Source organism: Panulirus ornatus, chromosome 44, assembly GCF_036320965.1.
Source record: "Panulirus ornatus isolate Po-2019 chromosome 44, ASM3632096v1, whole genome shotgun sequence".
NCBI lineage: Eukaryota > Metazoa > Arthropoda > Malacostraca > Decapoda > Palinuridae > Panulirus > Panulirus ornatus.
Genome location: NC_092267.1, coordinates 10,864,961 through 10,888,014, shown reverse-complemented (window position 1 = coordinate 10,888,014; position 23,054 = coordinate 10,864,961). Strand labels below are relative to the sequence as shown.

General features: G+C 46.3%; 2 protein-coding genes across 4 annotated transcripts in view; both read left to right on the top strand.

The window, feature by feature from the left end:
* Positions 1–8,075, top strand: part of LOC139762732 (uncharacterized) — a 29,592-nt gene extending 21,517 nt beyond the window's left edge. Inside the window, exons 20-27 of the mRNA XM_071687781.1 lie at positions 558–764; positions 2,202–2,384; positions 2,948–3,069; positions 3,942–4,032; positions 4,192–4,268; positions 4,701–4,821; positions 5,030–5,224; positions 6,685–8,075. Coding sequence (XP_071543882.1) covers positions 558–764; positions 2,202–2,384; positions 2,948–3,069; positions 3,942–4,032; positions 4,192–4,268; positions 4,701–4,821; positions 5,030–5,224; positions 6,685–6,995 — 1,307 coding nt within the window. The 3' untranslated portion in view covers positions 6,996–8,075. The remainder of the gene's footprint in view (positions 1–557; positions 765–2,201; positions 2,385–2,947; positions 3,070–3,941; positions 4,033–4,191; positions 4,269–4,700; positions 4,822–5,029; positions 5,225–6,684) is intronic.
* A 2,807-nt stretch (positions 8,076–10,882) lies between these two features.
* The window catches only part of LOC139762730 (uncharacterized), a 92,524-nt gene continuing 80,352 nt past the window's right edge, over positions 10,883–23,054 (top strand). For 2 of the 3 annotated variants that reach the window (XM_071687776.1, XM_071687773.1), the window contains exons 1-2: positions 10,883–10,999; positions 13,403–13,741. In XM_071687776.1, coding sequence (XP_071543877.1) covers positions 13,670–13,741 — 72 coding nt within the window. In that variant the 5' untranslated portion in view covers positions 10,883–10,999; positions 13,403–13,669. Of the gene's footprint in view, positions 11,000–11,144; positions 13,742–23,054 lie in introns of those variants that run through there. The other variant, XM_071687774.1, reaches the window with a different exon arrangement.

Here is a 23,054-nt window from a genome sequence, read left to right as displayed (position 1 = left end):
TGTATCTCTTACCATCTCCAGCTATCTCTCATATTTTTTCTTGTTTAGCTTTTTGTCTTAAGCGCATCTGTACCTTGTCATCTTGTCTTACTGTTTACTCACTTGTATAGATGCATCTTCTCGTTTGCCGTGATCAGTATCTCTCGTGTTAGTAGTACTAATCCAGACTAACTTTATTTTCAACTAACTCGTCACACTTGGCCTGAATTAATGGTCATATAAACAGAAGCAACCCTCTTCCAGGGATGATCTGTGATGAGGTTCTTGAGGTTATAAATGAACCTCTCAACAGTAAGTAGTACTAATTCATACAACTAAGAATCATTCACAATTTACATCACAGAGCAAAAGTTGAAGCATGTGTCGTCAATATACTCTATGACATGTCATCAACATACAGTATGATATGTCATCAACATACAGGATGACATCAACATACAGGATGTCATCAACATACAGGATGACATCAACATACAGTATGTCATCAACATACAAGATGTCATCAACATACAGTATGAAAACCGTCGTAACCCAGCGTGTCTGTTTGTGTCTGGCAGTGTGTAACGCTTCCCAGCTGTCAGTGTGGGACGAGGGAAACACTAACTTCAGCAGCAACCACCTTCGCCTGAACGGCTCCGTCACCTTCACCTGCCCGGCCGCTATGGCTGCCAACCTTAACCAGAGTATCCAGTTGGTCACCTGTATCAGTGACCCCAGCCAGGAGTTCCTCTACACCTTCCTGCCTGAACCTGCTCCTTGTGATGGTAGGTGAGGTCGTACTCAACCTGGGTGGTAATGATGGTACTATCAAGAGGTGTAATGGTACCTCTAGTAGGTGAGGATGGTATTGGTTTGCAGTATGTGGTGTTGCAAACATCAGAAACTGACACTTATCCTAACTAACCATTACAAGCTGTACAGATCCTGGCCAGGAATTTCACTTCCTCCATAACACCGAACCATATTCTTAGGAAGTATACAAAATGCAGTTAAATTACTTGTAAATATGTCTGAAAAAACGGAAACAATGGACAAGCGATAAGCAATAACACACCAACAGTTGATAACATTACAATAAAGAGTACAGCTCTCAAGGAACACAGACAAAATTTGCCTTTTGAATCGAGACACGAACTCCCGTCCATCACTACTTCCACTCCATCACACTACCTCCCGTCCATCACTCCATCACACTACCTCCCGTCCATCACTCCATCACACTACCTCCCGTCCATCACTCCATCACACTACCTCCCGTCCATCACTCCTTCCACTCCATCACACTAACTCCCGTCCATCACTCCTGCCACTCCACACTAACTCCCGTCCATCACTCCTGCCACTCCATCACACTAACTCCCGTCCATCACTCCTGCCACTCCATCACACTAACTCCCGTCCATCACTCCATCACACTAACTCCCGTCCATCACTCCTGCCACTCCATCACACTAACTCCCGTCCATCACTCCTGCCACTCCATTACACCATACAGTACAGTCGACTTCCCTTCTTGCCACACAACCCTCTGGACCACGACATGAGTCCTCACTAGGGCCATCTTGCTCGGTAGCCTCACTGGTACCTCGTCCACTACCGTACTAGGAAGTAACAGGTACCACCCACCACAACACAAAATCATAATTCAGATCCACATGAACAGCTGGTACACTGTAACCGATCACCTTACGACGCGGCAAAAACCAATGTTGTTGGCATTAGTGATGCCCTGACGTGCTCTTGTTGGACAAATCCTCCAACAACAAGACCATAGCCAATAAGAAATCAGTTCTGCCCTTGCTGGTGTCCTCCATGTCACCTCCTTGAGTTTAACTACCAGAATGACACTTGTCTGTTACCGAACCGAGTCAAACTATCGTCAAAATTTATTGTAAGATACAGAGGATTATCTTACACTGTTCTGTATAGTAATTAATCAATCGTTCCAATTATGTTCTACAGTCACGGATTCGTATATATACCCCTGTCTGCCCCTGCCTCAACCCCGCCCCTGTCTCCCCCTGCCTCACCCCGCCCCTGTTTGCCCCTGCCTCACCCCCACCCCAGTCTGCCCCTGCCTCACCCCCACCCCTGTCTGCCCCTGCCTCACCCCCACCCCTGTCCGCCCCTGCCTCACCCCCGCCCCTGTCCGCCCCTGCCTCACCCCAGCCCCTGCCTCACCCCTGTCTCGTCCTGGTCAGTGTGTATGTTGGAGCCGCTGGTGGAGAACGCGACGACCACGTGGGTCAACACTAGCGCATGGTACATCAACGCCACCGTGACTGCCACGTGCAACCCTGACCACGCCTTCAACCTCACTACCACCCAGCTGGACCTCACCTGCACCCCTTTTGGCTGGGACACCGCGCCTCCCTGCTACCCTGGTCAGTACACCTGTACCCACAGTTAGTCAGGGCGCGTGGAGGACGTCTCCTGGACACACACACACACACACACACACACACACACACACACACACACACACACACACACACACAAATGGTGAATGCATGAGACGCATGTCCTCTGTCAATCTTTACCTGCCTGACTTGGTCTGCTGTGATACTCCTATGATGACTTCTAAACTGGTATCATTTCTTTAGATATCATCAATATGATGACGTTTGCTTAAACCATTTTAGACTAGATTAGGCTGCTTGACATCAGTATTTGATAATATGTAAAGCAAAAAGATAAACAGATGAACAGGTTTTAAATAATGAACGCCAGACGTCTGTATTACGGAAATATTTATCAACAATTATTTGATTAATGCATTTCTCGCGAGCACTAGCTTCTTGAGTCGTCACAAACGCATATTATGAAACTAGTGACAGGAACCATCTAGTGTCCTGGTTCAATTGCTGAGGTCATCAGCTGGTGTTGGGAGCTTAGGCCACATTGCCCTGAAGGAAGAACGTGTCATTGTAATACTCTGTCTCCCTAGCCTGTCTGTTGGACCCGCCAGCCGCTACCGACGGCGTCATGAGAGAAAACCTGACCCAGAACAACGTTGGGGCCACCTTGGCCTACACCTGCCCGGATCCCCTCTTCTTCCCCAGCAGCGAGGTCAGTCCAACCCCACCGACCAGGTCATGTACGTATATATCAACATTTCGGGGATTGTCACACACCGTTAAGATACGTCAAAGAAAATGTAAAAGAAATATTGACAGTAGACGCCATGTATATTCACAGGAATAAACAAGAAAAATGTGAGTTTCTTATGTAGGGTTAGAAGGTTAGAGGAAAAGAGAACAACCGATTTCAGGGATGAATCACAAGACAGGAAAGTGAGGAACCAGCTTCACGATGAGAGAACTTATCATACATAAATCACTGATAATGTTGACTGGTTCTGGTTCCAGAGGAAGTTTTTCTTGTAAGTAACAGTCAAGTTACCATAAGAATTTCCCAAACCTAAACTTTGGACATGTTTAACCTAACTTAACCATGTTTGTTAGACTAACTGAACTTAGATGAAATTAGATTTGGCTAAGGACACTTGTCCTATTGATAAGGGAAAAGTGTTAACAATGTGATAACAGAGATAAACATCAGGTGGAGTGCGGGACACAAGGAGACACCATCCACACAGGATAGCTTATCATCACACACAAGAACAGAGAGACAGACTGGCACTACATAGAGCTACAGGGACACAGACTGGCATCATACAGATCTACAGACACAGCAGCCTTTCAATGGACAGGGACAACAGTGTAGCTGCTGTACAGGAGCATAATATAAACTCACGCTGGAGTGTGGACAATTATTTGGAATAAGGGAAGCAGCAACACTCTTGTAGAATTATCAACAAAACACCAGCAGTACCACCGAACACACACACACACACACACACACACACACACACACACACACACACATACCCATAGGAACACCACCGTAGCTCAGTATCACCGTCTTCTCGTCTCCCACAGGCGTCACCAGAGCCCGTGAGTGTCATCACTGTGACCTGCTCCAGCCAGATGACCTGGACCTACGACCTGGTTAACCTGACCTGTGTCCAGTGTGAGTCTCCCCTAGTATTACGTGCTCATCTTTCACTAAAGTTGTCAGACAAAGTGATGATATATTACGTCTCCCCAGCCACTGCCAAGCATGGTATCATGTTACATAACAAGAGGCACTTGGTGATGAAGGGTTTAACACGTGTGTTGCCTCCGCCAGTGTGCCTGGAGGATCCTCCGTCAGCAGAGGGCGTGGCCTCCTCGTGGGATGGTTACAGCAGGACCCTAGACACACAGGTCCTCCCGGCCAGCCTTGGTCACCCATATCCTACTACCTCTTGATAATGACCCGTGACACACAGGTTCTCCCAGCCAGCCATGATCACCCATACTGCAAGTCTCCTCGCCCTCTAGAACCATCCCCTTGTCACCTTCAAGGCTGCTTGTTCCCCCATGACGCCCACACTCGTAGATCCTTGATGACCCATCACCATGAAGGCCCATCACTCAAAAGCTTACTTACCATTTCTTTTCGCTTCATAACTACACTTGTTTTCTTTAAGACAAATATTCTACCTCAGTTCTAATATTTCAAAATGATCAATTCTTATATACCAATTATCAAACTTAATCAACGTTGATTAACCGAGCTTGGCAAATATACTTAGATTCTCACATTTTTTTCAACTCTTAACGCAGAACATGACCTGACTGTTGTTCTGCTAACAGGTCATCCTGACCTGTCACAACGACGCCAAGTTTGCCGACCTGAATATGACTATAACAGTGACTTGTGAGGACGACGGGAACTGGACTGTCGTGGACCCTTCCATCCTCATCTGTCGCTTAGGTAACTATCACCATCTCCACTTGTCGTGTACGTAACCATCCTCACTTGTCGTGTACGTAACTATCCTCACTTGTCGTGTAGGAGTAACTCCTCCGAGCTCCTCTTCCGTGTACCTCATGATGGCGATGTTGGCAAGAAGAGAGTGCTATACTCTGGGACCTCCTTCATCGCCGCTTTTCATCCTAAAATGTTTCTCTCGTATTTACAGAGGTTGTAGATGCTCCCCCAGCTGTGCCTCCAGGTTCGGGTTTGGTGGTGCCCCCAGGACCGTTCTGGCAGGGTGAGAGCATCAACTACACCTGCCCAGAGGGTACCCTCTCCCTCAATGGACTCACCTACACCACCGTCACCTACAATGGCAGCCACTGGACCGACCTCGATCCGGACTTCATCTGTCGCAGTCGTGAGTGTTGCTCGGCCTCCCAAGGTTGTCCTCACCTTTCTATCCCAACAGAAACATATCGGTCTTGCACCGTGGGTTGTACTTTGTAGCGATCATGAGCGTCTGCTCATTGGGGGTTGTGTATTTAATTGGATTAGGGTGTATCTCACTGACAGAAAACAGAGGGTATACATCACGGAGTTACATCAGACTGAGGTAATGTAGCCAGTGGTGTTCCTCAGGGGTCAGTCTTGGGACCGCTCTTGTTCGTTATATATATTAACGATTTGAATATGGGAATAACCAAATACTCACGTAAATTTGCCGATGACATCAGAATAAGGGCCGTAATTGACTCAGATGAAAAAATCAGTGAATTTACAGAGGGACTTAGAGATTATCAGCATGGGTGGATACATGGAAAATAGAATTCAATATGAATCAATGCGCAACACTTAGTGTCGGGTAAAGACAGGAACATTGATTACAAACTGGACAATATTACTATTGATATAACAGAATGCGGAAGAGATGTGGGGGTACTGGTAAGCAAGGATGTTAGGTTCATCAATAGGACTGCTAGCAGTAGAACTCCCAGAGTATTATTGCAACTTTATCTTGCGTTGGTCAGACCACATTTGGATTATGCGGTACAGTTTTGGGTTCCATACTATGCAGCTGATATAGATTGTTTAGAGAGAGTACAAAGGAGAATGACAATAATAATCCCTTGGAATTAGAAACCTCACTTATGAAGAAAGATTAAAAAGACTGAATTTACACTCATTTAAGAGGCGGGCTAGAGGGGATATGATTGAAGTTTTTAAATGAGTGAAGGGCACTAATAAAGGTAACATGAATAAAATTCTGAGAATGGCGCCACCGGGTAGGACAAGAAATAGTTGATTTGAATTAGAAAAATTAGGTTCAGGTCGGATGGGGGTAAATATTGATTCAGGAATAGGGTAGTAGATTTATGGAAGAAGCTGCCAAGTACAGTAGTGGAGGCTACGTGGGTCTTAGGTAGCTTTGAACGAAGGTTGGATGATGTGTTGATGGGTTCAGGGTGGTTGGTTGTATGGTGGACAGACTCAGGAGCTGCCTAGCATGGGCCAATAGGCTTCTTGCAGTGTCCTCTTTTCTTATTATGTTCTTATGACGGATACTAGGATATGTTACACCCATCATCAGGATGTGTTACACCCATCATCAGGATGTGTTACACCCATCATCAGGATGTGTTACACCCACCATCAGGATGTGTTACACATCTTTGTTGAGTCATCGGGTGTTAGACGCGGGTCGTCACGTCGTGGTGATGACACAGATGCCTCCCCTCGTGCCTTTCTTTAACACCTCCCATCTTGATACCACCTCCGTCTCTCCTCCCTTCACAACATAGCTTCATCCTGACCTCACCACCTCCCCTAACCTGTGCCCTCGCACATCCCTGCCTGACCTGCCCCGTCCGTGTCCTGCAGCCTGCGACACGGAACCCCCCGACGTCCCAGCGGACGTGGTCAGCAATTACAGTGGGGTGGCGCTGCAGGACGTGGTTGTGGCCTACTGGTGTGCCGGGGATCAGATGATGGGCAACAACAGGCTGCTGGTGACCAAGTGTCAAGACCATAACTGGAACCTCACTACTCTCCCACCGTGTGCACGTATGTCTCTCTCTCTCTCTCTCTCTCTCTCTCTCTCTCTCTCTCTCTCTCTCTCTCTCTCTCTCTCTCTCTCTCTCTCTCTAACCTCAGTTGAAAGCGAGTATATCTCTGATGTTTCCGTAGATTAAACCAACAGTTGCCGTTTCATGAATCTTCTTCAGTAATAATAAAGATAATAATTATCATTCTTATCATCATTATTATATCATCATGATCTGCAGAGCCAAATAACTCCACAGCATGATACACTCATCATAAGTCAACATTGGAGGACATAACTAACATTATCATTTGTGTATGAAAGTATTGTACACCCACAGTGTGGATGTACATAGAACACTGATTACTACTCTTGTACACCACCTACTGCCTGTTGTCCTCCGATGTGCACCTGCTGTACATCTATGTCGTATGCTGTACATTTGCTGTCGATGGCTGTGCACCTGCTGTACTCTGCTGTACCCCAGCTACAGTCAGTACAGAAAGTGGTAAGTAGCTTTCCTTTATGTACTGAAGTACTTATATGATATACAGATGAAAAATGATAATCATAAAAAGAATGAGAAACATAAATGAAAAATACATTTGGAAATATATTTTGTCCCACAAGAGTTCAACTATTAGTCGCAGTGCTACTTATGATAATCCAGGTTAATATATGGAAATAAGAATTCTATAACACATGATATCAACTAATTTGTTCTGATGTCTCTATCGGCCAAACCATTAACCCACTTCTGCCTGTAAACTTTCTGGGTGAATCTTACTTGTTGAGCTTTCCATAACTGCCTTACATTCTCTGACTGTGAGTGAGTGTGAACAGCTTGTGTTTATCATTCATTCCCAGCACCCCTGCGAGTCCCTGTCAGGGGCCACTGCCCCCCCCCCCCGTGGGTCCTTAGCAAAGGCTAGTACTCCCTCACGAGTGACCAGCAGGGTCATAGCCCTCCCTTCCTGCTTACTGTCAACACTACAATATAGCATGATCCTTCGTCTACCCTGAACCAACAACACACAAAACACCGACTGTCTTTATCAAGTGTTATTCCTTCCTCTCACCAGCTGACTGTATCTGTATGGGATATTTCCTGTGTCTTTACCAGTGAAAGTCTCTTGTGCGCTTGGAGTTAGGTCATTTTGTATATGTATGTATGTATGTATGTATGTATGTATGTATGTATCCATCTATCTGTCTATCTATCTATCTATCTATCTATCTATCTATCTATCTATCTATCTATATATATATATATATATATATATATATATATATATATATATATATATATATATATGTATATGTATATATAATGGACGTGTTGACTGAGTTGTTATCGTAAGAATGTAATTTTGTTATTGTATAAAATTCTACGTGGTATGCTGTATATAATGTGTATTGTGGAATTTTATGTTATGCACGGAGTTAATGTATGTGATAAACTGTATTATCATATAGTTTCTTGTTGTGGTATTGTATCAATTTTGATTTATCATTATTCATAATGTACAATGACATTAAATATAACTCAGAGACATTGTTTACATTGTTGTATGAGGTAACATGTTGTGTAGATTAATGTAAATGTGACGGGTAGCCACACTGCGCGGAGTGTGTATAGTGACACTGAGTAATGCATGAATATTTCATACAATAATTTGTTGTATTCTATACAAAATATAATGATAATGAATACAGTATAATATGGTTGTTAAAGGAACTGTGTTATCTTTACATATGTGTTATCTTTATATATGTGCTATCTATCGTAAGTGTTGTCATTCGTCTTTGAGATAAGGTTATCATCATGTATTATTCATACCTCAATAATCATCAAATATATATAATAATAAAACTTTAATCTCATCAAAATTTATTTCAGACATTACTTTCTTCAGTGAAGGTGTTCCTCTGGGGTAGTAAAGTTAATCATCTGTGGACAGAGTTCGACTGTCTTTTACTATTTTATTGGTTTTGTTCCAAATTTGTTATATGAAAATGTCAGCATTTATCTTGTATGAAATGATAAAAAGATATTCTATATGCTTACTTACTGCTGAAGCAGAATTGCTAAATATTGTCTTTGTAAATGAACTACATTGTTCAAATATGAAATGTTTTTGATATTATCTTCATGATCAAAAGACCTGACGAACATGCGTCCATAGAAAACAGACGGCGGTTATATTAGTAGTTGAGCAGGACCTGCCCAGCTGACCTCCACTCCACCTTGACCTCCAATGAGTCTACTGAATCATGACCTGGTTCGCCAGGATGTGCTCCTCACAGGGACGTCCTCAACACGTCAAGACCGACTGAAAAATGGCGAAGTTCCCCCACAGAAGTGCTACTGCAGGAAGTAGGAACCAGAGTAAGGTGGAGGTGATGTCCATGGAGGCGGTGGAAGATGAAGCACCGTCAAGTCTCCGCGGGAGAGTGATGAACCAGGAGTCACCAGGCCCATGTGTACAGCGGAGCTATGGAGGCGCGCCTACGGTGTGAGGCAAGGGTGTTGCTGCGCGTGATTGCAACACGGGTATTTATGGGTCACTAGGAATATCATTATGGCCGTAACACATTGACCGTAGATCCCCATGGGAATTAAGGATGGACGTTGATTGGTTGAGGTCTAAACGTGGGTGGACTACCCGTTGTGAAGGTCATAGTTGTCCGCTCCCTCGGGTGGGCACTTGGTCTGTGACGTGGGTAGTGGGCCACAGTTGCTCTGTTGACAGGATAATCTTAGTGCACGAGCTGTCAGTCGAGTCAGTAGGACGTCAGGTCACTATCACAGGCAGGGATGTGTAGAGTGACACTGGAAAATGTCATAATCTTCTCTTGATGAAACCGACCTCCCACGTATGATAATTATCTGCATGAAAATGTTCTCAAACGTTCGAGGATGATAATTACCGTAAAAACGTTTATGAATGATGGCGTTATGGATGAATAATTTGTCTAAAACGTTCAAGGAATACACTCCTCGTTAAACGTTAATTTGAATAGTCTGCATAACGCGCTCATTCAAAATAACTCATGCATTATAATCTGCATAAAACGTTCGTTTAAGAAAAATTCAAGGTCCTCCTGGAAATAACAAACCCTCCTTAATAACGGGCAAGACGCGCCTAGGAAAGAAATTCCTTTGACATGGCGAGAGCGTGTAATTAAAGCATGGAGCAGGTAGGGGAGGCTGTAGTGTATGGTGGCCAGGCCTTCACTCGCTCTGTCACCCCTCGGCTTCCAGTTGCAAGAACGGCCTGGAACGACCTGGGATGGACAGGAATGGCCTGGAACGGACAGGAATGGCTAGGAATGGCCTGGGATGGGCAGGAATGGGTTGGAATGAGTGGGATGCAGGCAGGGCGTCCAATAAAACAAGGGAGAGAGGCTCAATACTTCAACTATGTGACTTATCCTGACAAACATGGCCGCTTTCCCTGGAACTCACCAATAACATATCTTTCATACTCCGCCGACTTTCGCTGCGGACGATTTCATATTGGAAGGTTTGTAGGGCAGGGAAGCTTAGAGGATTGATCGATGGCCTCTGCCGCTGATTGATTGATTCTGGTGTTTGCGTTGTTGGAGCTTTGGATCCTGAGTCGGGTATTTGACACGCGTGGGGCACTCCTCACACCTTCGTCTTGTGTTAGATTGGTTGGCAGAGCCACGCCCGGCCACCCCACGCTCGCCTCAACACCCGCACGACGACATCCTCATGTTTATGTGGCCACGACCTGCCGGGGAGGTCGGGAGGAAGTGTACAGAGGGTAATGACGGCAGACAGAAGGTGGGTCAGGCCGGGCAGAGCGGACCGGCTCTGGAAGGCGGCCGATCGTTCATTAAGAGTCGCGAGCGAAACTCAGCGGCACGTGCTCTCCGTTACCCCGACGGCCTCACAAGCTGGTATTCCAATATTGTTAATCGCATCGTGATGTGGTATTTTGGTAATTTTATCATATTACAATGAAAAATTCCTGCTTGCCCCATGGTATCGAACTGGCCGCATCCTCTCAGTTTCTCGCTCCTGGCCGACGGAGCAGGACCGCCCAACACCACCTGTCCTGGGCGGCCCGGGTCACGGTGCCTCCCGCACACAACGTTTACTCCTGCCATCTGGACTTAGTGAAGGTGGACGGGGCGGGGCGGGGCGGGGCGGGGCGGGGCGGGGTGGCCTGTGTCATGCAGATCCAGGATCCAGGCACGTCCGGCTGGGCCGCCAGCAGGACCCAGGATGCTATACATCTTCATATGTCAGTCCAGGAAGACTGGCGGTGACCTGTGTAGTGATGTGTGGTGAACTGTATGGTGATGACGGAAGGAAGGCCCTTACTGGTGACACACCTGGACGTAGGCCAAGTGATAGTGACTGGTGATGGGCCCAATGATAGTGACTGGTGATGGGCCCAGCAATATTGACTGTTGATGGGCCAAGTGATTGTGACTGATGATGGGCCTAGTGATAGTGACTGGTGATGGGTTTAATGATAGTGACTGGTGATGAGCCTAGTGGTAGTGACTGGTGATGGGCCTGGTGATGGTGACTGGTGATGGTAATAGGCCTAGTGATAGTGACTTGTGATAAACCTAGAGGTAGTGACTGGTGATAGGCCTAGTGATAGTGACTGTTGATGGTGATAGGTTTAGTGACAGTGACTGGTGATTAGCCTAGTATAAATGCCTGTTGGTAGACCTAGCAAGATTGTCAAGTAGGAGGAAGTAGGCCTAGTAAACAAGAGTGTAATGAGCTACTAATCTTACGTCTTGCCAGGTCATGGGTAGTTAGGGGTGTTGAATGGGTTGGTTACAAGATCATCTGTGATGGTAGTTAGAGAAAGTTTACTGATACTATAAACGATCGACCTTTGTTGCACTATAACTCGGACCACACTGACACATGTGTGGACGATAGGCACTGTGTCACACATGTGTGGACGATCAGCACTGTGTCACACATGTGTGGACGATCAGCACTGTCACACGTGTGGACGATCAGCACTGTGTCACACGTGTGGACGATCAGCACTGTGTCACACGTGTGGACGATCGGCACTGTGTCACACATGTTTGGACGATAGGCAGTGTGTCACACATATGATGGTCTACAGCCACTGTGTCACACATGCGTGGACGATCAGCACTGCGTCACACATGTGATGGTCTACAGCCACTGTGTCACACGTGTGGACGATCGGCACTGTGTTACACATGTGCGGACGATAGTCACTGTGTCACGCATGTGATGGTCTACAGCCATTGTGTCATGCATGTGTGGACGATAGGCACTATGTCACACATGTATGGATGATAGGTACTTTGTCACATATGTGGATGATAGGTACTGTGCTATACGTGTGCTGGACTAATAGACTATGACACATATTTGATATACTCGTATGTTGATCCATGATAGACCCTATGCTACAGATTTTGTGACGACGTAACATACCATCACGTGATATAATCGATGTTATAGATACTATGATACGTAACGTATGCATTATATGTGACGTGATTCATATAAACATACCCAGTGTGAACTAACATGACTAATAGCATGCAAGACAACATGAAGTCGTATAGTATGTTACGGAAATATGAGGGAATATGATGGAAATGTGAGGGAATATGATGGAAATGTGAGGGAATATGATGGAAATGAGGGAATATGATGGAAATATGAGGGATTATGATGAAAATGTGAGGGAATATGATGGAAATGTGAGGGAATATGACGGAAATGTAACAAACAACTTAATCATGAAGATATGGCTCTCAAAACATTAGATAGATCACAAAGTAATTAATATATTTAGGTGATTTGAGAGAAGATACAATAAACTTGATACTAACTAGAAAGAAAATTTGTAAAGGCGTATAATATTGCTGAATACAAATGTTATAGACAACGATATGACACAGTATGACATGACACGCATTATGACATCACATAACACACATTATGACAGAACTGCACATCATCTTTGCTGGCATGACAGAAGGATGATACATAACATGACAGTGGACGTGAGTATGGCATATAGAATTGACTGAATTACATTGTGATCTTTTCTTTTTTTTTACAGAACACACAATACGACAGTGTGACACATAGGAAAGTAGCGACATGTAGTCCTCCACCATTAACAGTATAACAAAACATGACAGACATAAGTGTATGACCATATGACAATGGCATCGATGATGACAAACAATACGAAAAATTCTGGATGATATCAGGAACAAAAGTATGACATAATATGACAGGCAATCGGATATACTCTAACAACCAACACTAGGGACGTCATGATCATGTTTGACATAGGTATAATAGACAATATGACAGATCACATGACAGAGTATGACAGTATGACGTACAATATCTGAGATTCACTGACTAAATTACTTGCTGTGGGTTGTGAGTCTTCAGAAATATAGACAATCACTTGCCTGTTCTACTCGACCCAGGTTGTGCCATATGTTCTGTGCAGTAGTCTGTGTTGTGGTCTATACTGTGGTGTGTGTCATTTCTAGGCTGTGGGAATGTGACCTCCTTAACCGTGGGTCTGCACGGAAGATCAACAATATATTAAATCATAGAGAGAAGCTGGTGTTTCCCAAGGATACTGTGTTATGTATAAAGTTCGAGAGTGAAGAAGAGCATCAGTTGTCTGAAAGGTGTTTGTCAATAAAAAGAACATATTTTGACTTAATTTCTAAGTTATGAAGGAAGATATTTTGAAATTGTTTGTGTGGATAGTAAGAAAATGATCTGACTGCCACTGTGAGGACAAGTTTGAGATGGTACTACTGGAAGAGTGGGACTATACCTACTACATCAGTTGCCCCTACCACATGAACAAGTTATTGTTGGTAAGTAGAACCTCGTTTTCTGTGAGGAGAGCCAGCCATCCTCTTGCTGGGGTGACTCTCTTCATTTTATCTTCACACACTTCATTCTTCTCAAAGTCATCCTGTTGACTTAAAAAAAAAGTGCAAAACGATATGATTATACTGATGTGTTAACTAACGGGGTAGCATTATTGTGCACTGACTCAGGTTCAAAAGGATGACTTCAGAAGTGCCCTTGATATGTACGTGTAGTAGCACTTGTTGACATGATTAATGATCCAAGACTTATTAAATATGGTCATATATATATATATATATATATATATATATATATATATATATATATATATATATATATATATATATATATAGGACGGAACAGGCTGGGAGATAGGGAGCTGTGTGTGTGTGTGTGTGTGTGTGTGTGTGTGTGTGTAAACATTAGGCAGACCTCAGTGCGTCCTCCGTGGCCAGGGTTAGGAACCATGACAACTCGTGGTCATCCCACTCCTCACTCACGCAGCGAGACATTACCGATTAAGGTTATTCTTGTAAAACTGTTTAGTTAATAATGTACACAACTTCAGATTGTTAGAATAACGAAAGTGGCAGTTAATATGACAACGAAAATGTATCGACGTTGGAAAAGTGAACCTGTAAATTAGTGGAGCAATTAACCAAAGAAATTGAAATAATTACCTTAGTAATATAACAAATGACATCCTACGTCATGTGGAACGGTGACGAGGGTCGGTGAGTATCCAACCACCATAAAGGCAGTTCGCCCAGCCCGGCGGGCACAACGCTCACATATACCACACTCCCGGCAAGTCATACTTCCTCCGTGACACACGATGTCTTTATGAAGAAGTGTGCCAGGCTCGTCCTCCTGTGAGGGTAACGAACTAATACTATGTCTACAATAGACATTGATAACCTCAGTTCCAACAGGGCAACCGTGGGGGTCGGGCGTCAACAGTAGGGGCCGAGCAACAGTAGGGGCCGAACCCATTCTTAGCGGTGTGTGGACAGAAACCGCGAGCTGTATCAAGGACGTAGGTGGGGCGCGTCGTGCTGCCTGTGTATAGTGTACGTATAGACTGACCTGACAGGAAGGACATCATGGGTCATCGCTCACCAAGGACTCCCGTCCAACCTGTCGTCTGCACAGCTCCCTGAAGTGAACTTTTAACACCAGACACTGAGCAGAGCAGAGCCACCGGTCAGTATTACGTTGTTAGCAGGAATTACAGAGTATTTGTTCTGAACGTCAGTTTAAGTGCATTTTCCATTCTCTTGTGTTTAACCATAGGATGTTTTCCTAGATTTTCCCTTCCACTTGTGGATTAAGATGTTTAATTAACATCATCAGCAGTTGTGTGAGGATGCGTGGTACATTACTTATACCGCTGTTACATGTAAGAATATTTGCGTCCTTTCCTGCAGGAAAGTGAATGGTCAGTGTTCTTGGCAGTCCATTGGTCTAGTTGTTCCATTAATGTTCGACTTGAGAAGTTTTACTTAACCGTATCGTATGGGCCCATGATAATCAATCACCACCTCAAACAACTACCAGCTGGTTAGTGTTGTCTTTCTTCTTTTACTTTTGGGGAATGAAACATGATAAGTTCCCAAGTGCAATTTCGTGTAATGATCACATCATCAGGGGAGATACAAGAAAAAAATATAACAGTCACTTGATATACAACAAAGAGACGTAGCTAGGACGCCATTTAGTAAACAAGTGATCAGTCGAATGGGGGTCGGGTGCGTTCAAGTCTGGCAACATACGTATCATATATTTATTACGTGGACAAGAAGGGGAACTGTTTTTAAATTCTATCAACAATAAAGCTATCGAATTTGTATAGACCTTCACTAATATCAGTGTTACACAAAGAATTGTAACATTAATATTAGTTAAGTTGTATACAATTGGATGGCTTTATTGCTGAAACTTGTGAACAGTTTATCTTCTTGTCCACATCTGCTGGTTGTTTACTGGGTTAACGAGGTAACACAGGAACTGGACCTTCGAGGGGAAGTATTTGCTTTACTCGTTCTTGTCTTCCTACTTTCGTAGAATGATGATACAGGAGGGAAGGATTCTCAGCTCATGTTCCCGCTTCCTTGTTTTCCTCTTCTACAGCACACAGGAGATACATGGGAAGTAACCTTTCTCAAGAATCTTTTCACAGGACCCCTGCAGCTATGTGGCTGCGCTCCACTCAGTAGGGGGGAAATAATGGACACCTTTTGGGTGAGAACTTCTTTTCGTCCATTGATGGTGATACAGCCACAGGGAAAGAAACATTTCTTCAGGAAGGAAGGGGTTATGTCCTCAGTGATGGTCAACACCTGGCTAGGAAGGAAGGGGTTATGTCGTCAGTGATGGGTAACACCTGGCTAGAAAGGATGGGGTTATGTCCTCAGTGATGGTCAACACCTGGCTAGGAAGGAAGGGGTTATGTCGTCAGTGATGGTCAACACCTGGCCAGGAAGGAAGGGGTTATGTCGCCAGTGATGGGTAACACCTGGCCAGGAAGGAAGGGGTTATGTCGCCAGTGATGGTCAACACCTGGCTAGGAAGGAAGGGGTTATGTCGCCAGTGATGGGTAACACCTGGCCGGGAAGGAAGGGGTTATGTCGCCAGTGATGGGTAACACCTGGCCAGAAAGGATGGGGTTATGTCGCCAGTGATGGTCAACACCTGGCTAGGAAGGAAGGGGTTATGTCGCCAGTGATGGTCAACACCTGGCTAGGAAGGAAGGGGTTATGTCCTCAGTGATGGTCAACACCTGGCTAGGAAGGAAGGGGTTATGTCGCCAGTGATGGGTAACACCTGGCCAGAAAGGATGGGGTTATGTCGCCAGTGATGGTCAACACCTGGCTAGGAAGGAAGGGGTTATGTCGCCAGTGATGGGTCAACACCTGGCTAGGAAGGAAGGGGTTATGTCGTCAGTGATGGTCAACACCTGGCCAGGTGAGAACCATGATCAACAACATGGTACAGACGAACACAATCTGGGATTTCCGTTGCAGACTTTAAATGATGACTTCGTGAAGATCATCAGTAAATGTTGGGAAATTTAATTTCGTTTTCATGAGGATCTCGCCAACTTCATGAGTCGAGAAATCGAGTAATTTCAAAACAAAGTTTCCAGCTGAACTATGATGCATGGAGCTATGGCGAGGCTGGTGAGTTTAATGACTTGTTTGATGAGACTCCAACCGGGTAATGAGAGAACTCAATAGTTATGAGAATACTTTTACTGCAGTAAATCACATTATGCTGGTAAACAACCTGATGGTCGTTTAGATGATTTAACGAACACGTAGGGTAACGAGTGAGGATTGGCTACATTGATTGTAGAGGTAATTAGTTGGTACTGGCGACACTGACCACAGTATGATGAGCATAAGAAGCGGAAACACATCTCAGTCCAGGTCCTTACACTGCACACACACATACCCCTCACCCCCCCACACACACACACTCTCTCAGCTTCAACAGTAAAAGTGACCACTCCACATAAACCTGAACATGACGTCACATAAGCGTCATGAGGTTGTTTGATAAGGCAACATAGTAAACAGGTCGAGCGGGGAGGGGAGGTTATCGATACGGGGGGGGGGGGGGGGGGGGGCATCAGCCGGGGCTTGTGGTGCTGGGGACCCGTCAACCTGGGGAGGAAGATCAGCTGCCAACCTCACACCAGGCAGTCAGGGTCATCCTCCCCGCTGGGGGAGGTCAGCAGTGTGACAGGGTCATCCTCCCCGCTGGGGGAGGTCAGCAGTGTGACAGGGTCATCCTCCCCGCTGGGGGAGGTCAGCAGTGTGACAGGGACATCCTCCCCGCTGGGGGAGGTCAGCAGTGTGCCAGGGTCGTGCCTGCCGTGACCAGGTGGTTCCCAGGGCCGGGACTCTCGACTTAGCCCTGACCTCACAGCTGACGGTGTCAGTGGCTCCATCACCCAGGCCGAGCCCAGTGCGGCCGGCCGCCGCCCTGGCCCAGCCAGTCGAGGAGGCTCAGGGTTCACAGTCTCTCACTGGAAGTACTGGTGATAAGGAACTTCTCTGGCTGGGGTGATAGGTTCACGGCTACGTGGGGCAGGTTGGAGGTTCACAGCCCCGCTGGGAGGGTTGGGGGCTCACAGCCCCGCTGGGAAGGTTGGGGGCTCACAGCCCCGCTGGGAGGGTTGGGGGCTCACAGCCCCGCTGAGAGGTTTGGGGGTTCACAGCCCCGCTGGGAGGGTTAGGGGTTCACAGCCCCGCTGAGGAGGTTGAAGAGTTCGCTGTCTTGCTATCAACACACACGCCTCCAACACTTCTTCCTTCCTCACTGGTTGAGCAGCAGCAGCTGGTGATGGTGTGTGTGTGTGTGTGTGTGTGTGTGTGTGTGTGTGATAACCATTATTTACTCTACAAGGAGGAAGTCTTACAGTCATGGGGCCACACACCCTAGAACTTTTTTTTAGTATTATACAAATTTTCAAACTTCTGTATACCGTTAACATTCACATTTCCATCACTCAGGTTAATCCAATCATCCACTACTCTTACAACGCAGAAATAATATTACATCTTTTCTAACAAATTTCTTGTTTTATCTATTACAACCTCTGGCTGTTCTATTACAACCTCTGGCTGTTCTATTACAACCTCTGGCTGTTCCATTACGACCTCTGGCTGTTCTATTACGGTCTCTGGCTGTTCTATTACGACCTCTGGCTGTTCCATTACGACCTCTGGCTGTTCTATTACAACCTCTGGCTGTTCCATTACGACCTCTGGCTGTTCTATTACGGTCTCTGGCTGTTCTATTTTTGCTGTAGACATACGTAGAGCTGGTGACCCGCAAATACATTGTGGCCCAGAATCACTGTGTAGAAGCTCAGAATCACTGTATATAGGTTTAAAACATCGTTCACTGGCTCAGAAGCATTGTTTAGAAGCCATAATTACCGCAGACATTGACGCTATCCCCTGATGGTCGCAACGTACACACAACCTCCACCTAAGAGACGTTGTTCATGATACAAATTAGTCATGTACGACCCCGAGTTCCGCTCGGCCTGGTGGAGACAGAACACAGGACTGTGAGGATTAACACGCAGGTTCCTCCCTGGCTGCCTCGTCATACAGACTCTAGTACTTTGAGGCGCTCTCACACAGGTCCCTCCCTCCCTGTTGTTTATAACATGATGTGTATTTCCAAGTTACGTGGGTATCTTAACTACGTCTTGTTGATGAAGATCCATAACTCTGGCTCAGAAAGTTGTTAGTCGAGACAAAGGTTTGCAGGATGCTCTCTCCCTTTGGGTGTGTCAGTGACTACAATATACACTGCTGGTCTCCTCCCCTCACATACAATATACACTGCTGCTCTCCTCCCCTTACATACTCAACAAAAACTTTTACAATTTAGCCGTGAACGAGATTGAGGCCTCCCTCACCCTGTACCCCTCACTCCTCACAAGTCGCCATCCACCGTGAGGCGTCCCTCATCCTGTACCCCTCACTCCTCACAAGTTTTGAAAGTAATAATGTGTTCCCGTGTTAGTTGAGGAGTTTGTTAATATGAAACTTAAGTACACGTGACTGGAATGTTCATGATTCTGGTTTTATATCGTTACGAAATTGGCTTATCACAACCTCCCTCGTGCACGGTCCATCCCAACATTTCTCTACTGGTTCACATCATTGATTCTGTCTTTATATGTAGATTTCCCGAACATTCAGTAAACTGATTGATGGAGGCATATATACAAGCTGTACAGAACCAGTAATGGGTGGGCAGTGTTCCTGGTCACCAGTAATGGGTGGGCAGTGTTCCTGGTCACCAGTAATGGGTGGGCAGTGTTCCTGCTCACCAGTAATGGGTGGGCAGTGTTCCTGGTCACCAGTAATGGGTGGGCAGTGTTCCTGGTCACCAGTAATGGGTGGGCAGTGTTCCTGCTCACCAGTAATGGGTGGGCAGTGTTCCAAGGTCATTAGCAATTGGTGGGTAGTGTTCCTTGGTCACAGCAACAAGTCTTCACTACACAATATGCCTCCGTCATACGTGGCGGAATTTCAAGCTGTATGGTGTTAATGGAGTCGTGAGGGAAGTGGTGGAGGGAGGAAGGGAGGGAGGGAGGGAGGGAGGGAGAGTGGTGGGTAAGACCTCTACGCGTTTATATAACGTCTTTCATCATTCCGTCATCTATGGTCATCGAATCTCTACTGTGGTGTTGGCAGCACCTCACGTTCCCCAGCCTCACATGTTGGCCAGGCTGGTGGTGTTGGCAGCATGGAAAGTTAGTCAAGTTTTCACAAGGACGAGATCGACCGACTAATTAGGTGCCCCACGAGCTGGCTGGCTCTACACTTCAATGTGACATTGACAACACCGAACATTGTCTGGTGAGGCAGGACACCGTTCACCAAAAATGAAAGACAGAAGTTCTGGCGAAAAAGTTTAGAAAAAAAGGCAAAAAAAGAGACGGGTCGTTCAGATAGACAGTAGGTACTCAGGGACGGGTCGTTCAGATAGACAGTAGGTACTCAGGGACGGGTCGTTCAGATAGACAGTAGGTACTCAGGGACGGGTCGTTCAGATAGACAGTAGGTACTCAGGGACGGGTCGTTCAGATAGACAGTAGGTACTCAGGGACGGGTCGTTCAGATAGACAGTAGATACTCAGGGACGGGTCGTTCAGATAGACAGTAGGTACTCAGGGACGGGTCGTTCAGATAGACAGTAGGTACTCAGGGACGGATCATTCAGATAGACAGTAGGTACTCAGGGACGGATCATTCAGATAGACAGTAGATACTCAGGGACGGGTCGTTAAGACAGACACAAGGTGCTCAGGAACGGGACGTTCTGATAGGCAGACTCAGGGAAGGGGGAGTACGGTAGTACAAAGAGATCTTGGTTTCTGAGGGTAAATAGCGAGGCACCACAAGAAGCAGGTGGCGCTGAAAAAAGGGGTTGGAAACCCGGGTAAGTCTAATTAACACATTCATGGCGTCTGTGAGACAGAGGGAACACGACCCAGAGGAAGAGGGAACACAGCCAGCCATAACACGACCCGACCACAACTCGACCAGACAGGGAGAAACATTCCATGGGTCCTGGACACGACCGGGGACCCCTGACCACCTCAGGGCTGGGACTCCCTGGGGACTGGATGGGGGGGGGGGCGCTAAGACTTCTCAGGAACTGGCCCAGGGGGCTGGGTCTCTCCGGAGACTGGCTCAGGGGGCTGGGTCTCTCCGGAGACTGGCTCAGGGGGCTGGGTCCCTCCGGGGACTGGCCCAGGGCACTGATTCTCTCCAGGGACCGACTCATGGGACTGGGTCTCTCCGGGGGGCTAGCTCAGGGGACTGGAACTCCTGTAGGGATTGGTTGGTGCAGGGGGCTAAAAACTTCCCGGGGACTTTCTCAGGGGTTGATGATGATGATGATGATAACAATGATAATAATGATAATAATAATAATAATAATAATAATAATAATAATAATAATAATGATAATAATAATGAGAATAATAGATATTTACCCTATAGGCCTTTTGCATCAGCCATAACACTGTGGGGTTACATGTTGTCCCAAAGTTTATTGTCCCATCGTATCCCAGGTCTCCCAGCCGCCACACCTGTGCTACGCGGGGAGGACAGATGATAAGGAGAAAAGTGCTCATGGAAGGTGTGAAGGGGGAGGGAGGGAAAGGGGGGGGGGGGGGGTAAAACATAATACAGAAATATGGAAGTGGGCAGACAGGTCCACCAGCCCAGCGTCCTGTATCCCATACACCAAGTGTATCGCACACACCAGGTGTATCCCATACACCAGGTGTATCGCACACACCAGGTGTATCCCATACACCAGGTGTATCGCACACACCAGGTGTATCCCATACACCAGGTGTATCGCACACACCAGGTGTATCCCATACACCAGGTGTATCGCACACACCAGGTGTATCCCATACACCAGGTGTATCGCACACACCAGGTGTATCCCATACACCAGGTGTATCGCACACACCAGGTGTATCCCATACACCAGGTGTATCTCATACACCAGGTGTATCCCATACACCAGGTGTATCTCATACACCAGGTGTATCGCACACACCAGGTGTATCTCATACACCAGGTGTATCGCACACACCAGGTGTATCCCATACACCAGGTGTATCGCACACACCAGGTGTATCCCATACACCAGGTGTATCTCATACACCAGGTGTATCGCACACACCAGGTGTATCCCATACACCAGGTGTATCGCACACACCAGGTGTATCCCATACACCAGGTGTATCTCATACACCAGGTGTATCGCACACACCAGGTGTATCCCATACACCAGGTGTATCCCATACACCAGGTGTATCGCACACACCAGGTGTATCCCATACACCAGGTGTATCTCATACACCAGGTGTATCCCATACACCAGGTGTATCTCATACACCAGGTGTATCGCACACACCAGGTGTATCCCATACACCAGGTGTATCGCACACACCAGGTGTATCTCATACACCAGGTGTATCGCACACACCAGGTGTATCCCATACACCAGGTGTATCGCACACACCAGGTGTATCCCATACACCAGGTGTATCGCACACACCAGGTGTATCCCATACACCAGGTGTATCTCATACACCAGGTGTATCCCATACACCAGGTGTATCTCATACACCAGGTGTATCGCACACACCAGGTGTATCTCATACACCAGGTGTATCGCACACACCAGGTGTATCCCATACACCAGGTGTATCGCACACACCAGGTGTATCCCATACACCAGGTGTATCTCATACACCAGGTGTATCGCACACACCAGGTGTATCCCATACACCAGGTGTATCGCACACACCAGGTGTATCCCATACACCAGGTGTATCTCATACACCAGGTGTATCGCACACACCAGGTGTATCCCATACACCAGGTGTATCCCATACACCAGGTGTATCGCACACACCAGGTGTATCCCATACACCAGGTGTATCTCATACACCAGGTGTATCCCATACACCAGGTGTATCTCATACACCAGGTGTATCGCACACACCAGGTGTATCCCATACACCAGGTGTATCGCACACACCAGGTGTATCTCATACACCAGGTGTATCGCACACACCAGGTGTATCCCATACACCAGGTGTATCTCATACACCAGGTGTATCCCATACACCAGGTGTATCTCATACACCAGGTGTATCGCACACACCAGGTGTATCCCTCATGCCGTATGTAGGGGACGCCTCAGCACTTGTAGTGGGGATTAAAAGGTTAATCAATAGTGTGATTACATGATACGTTC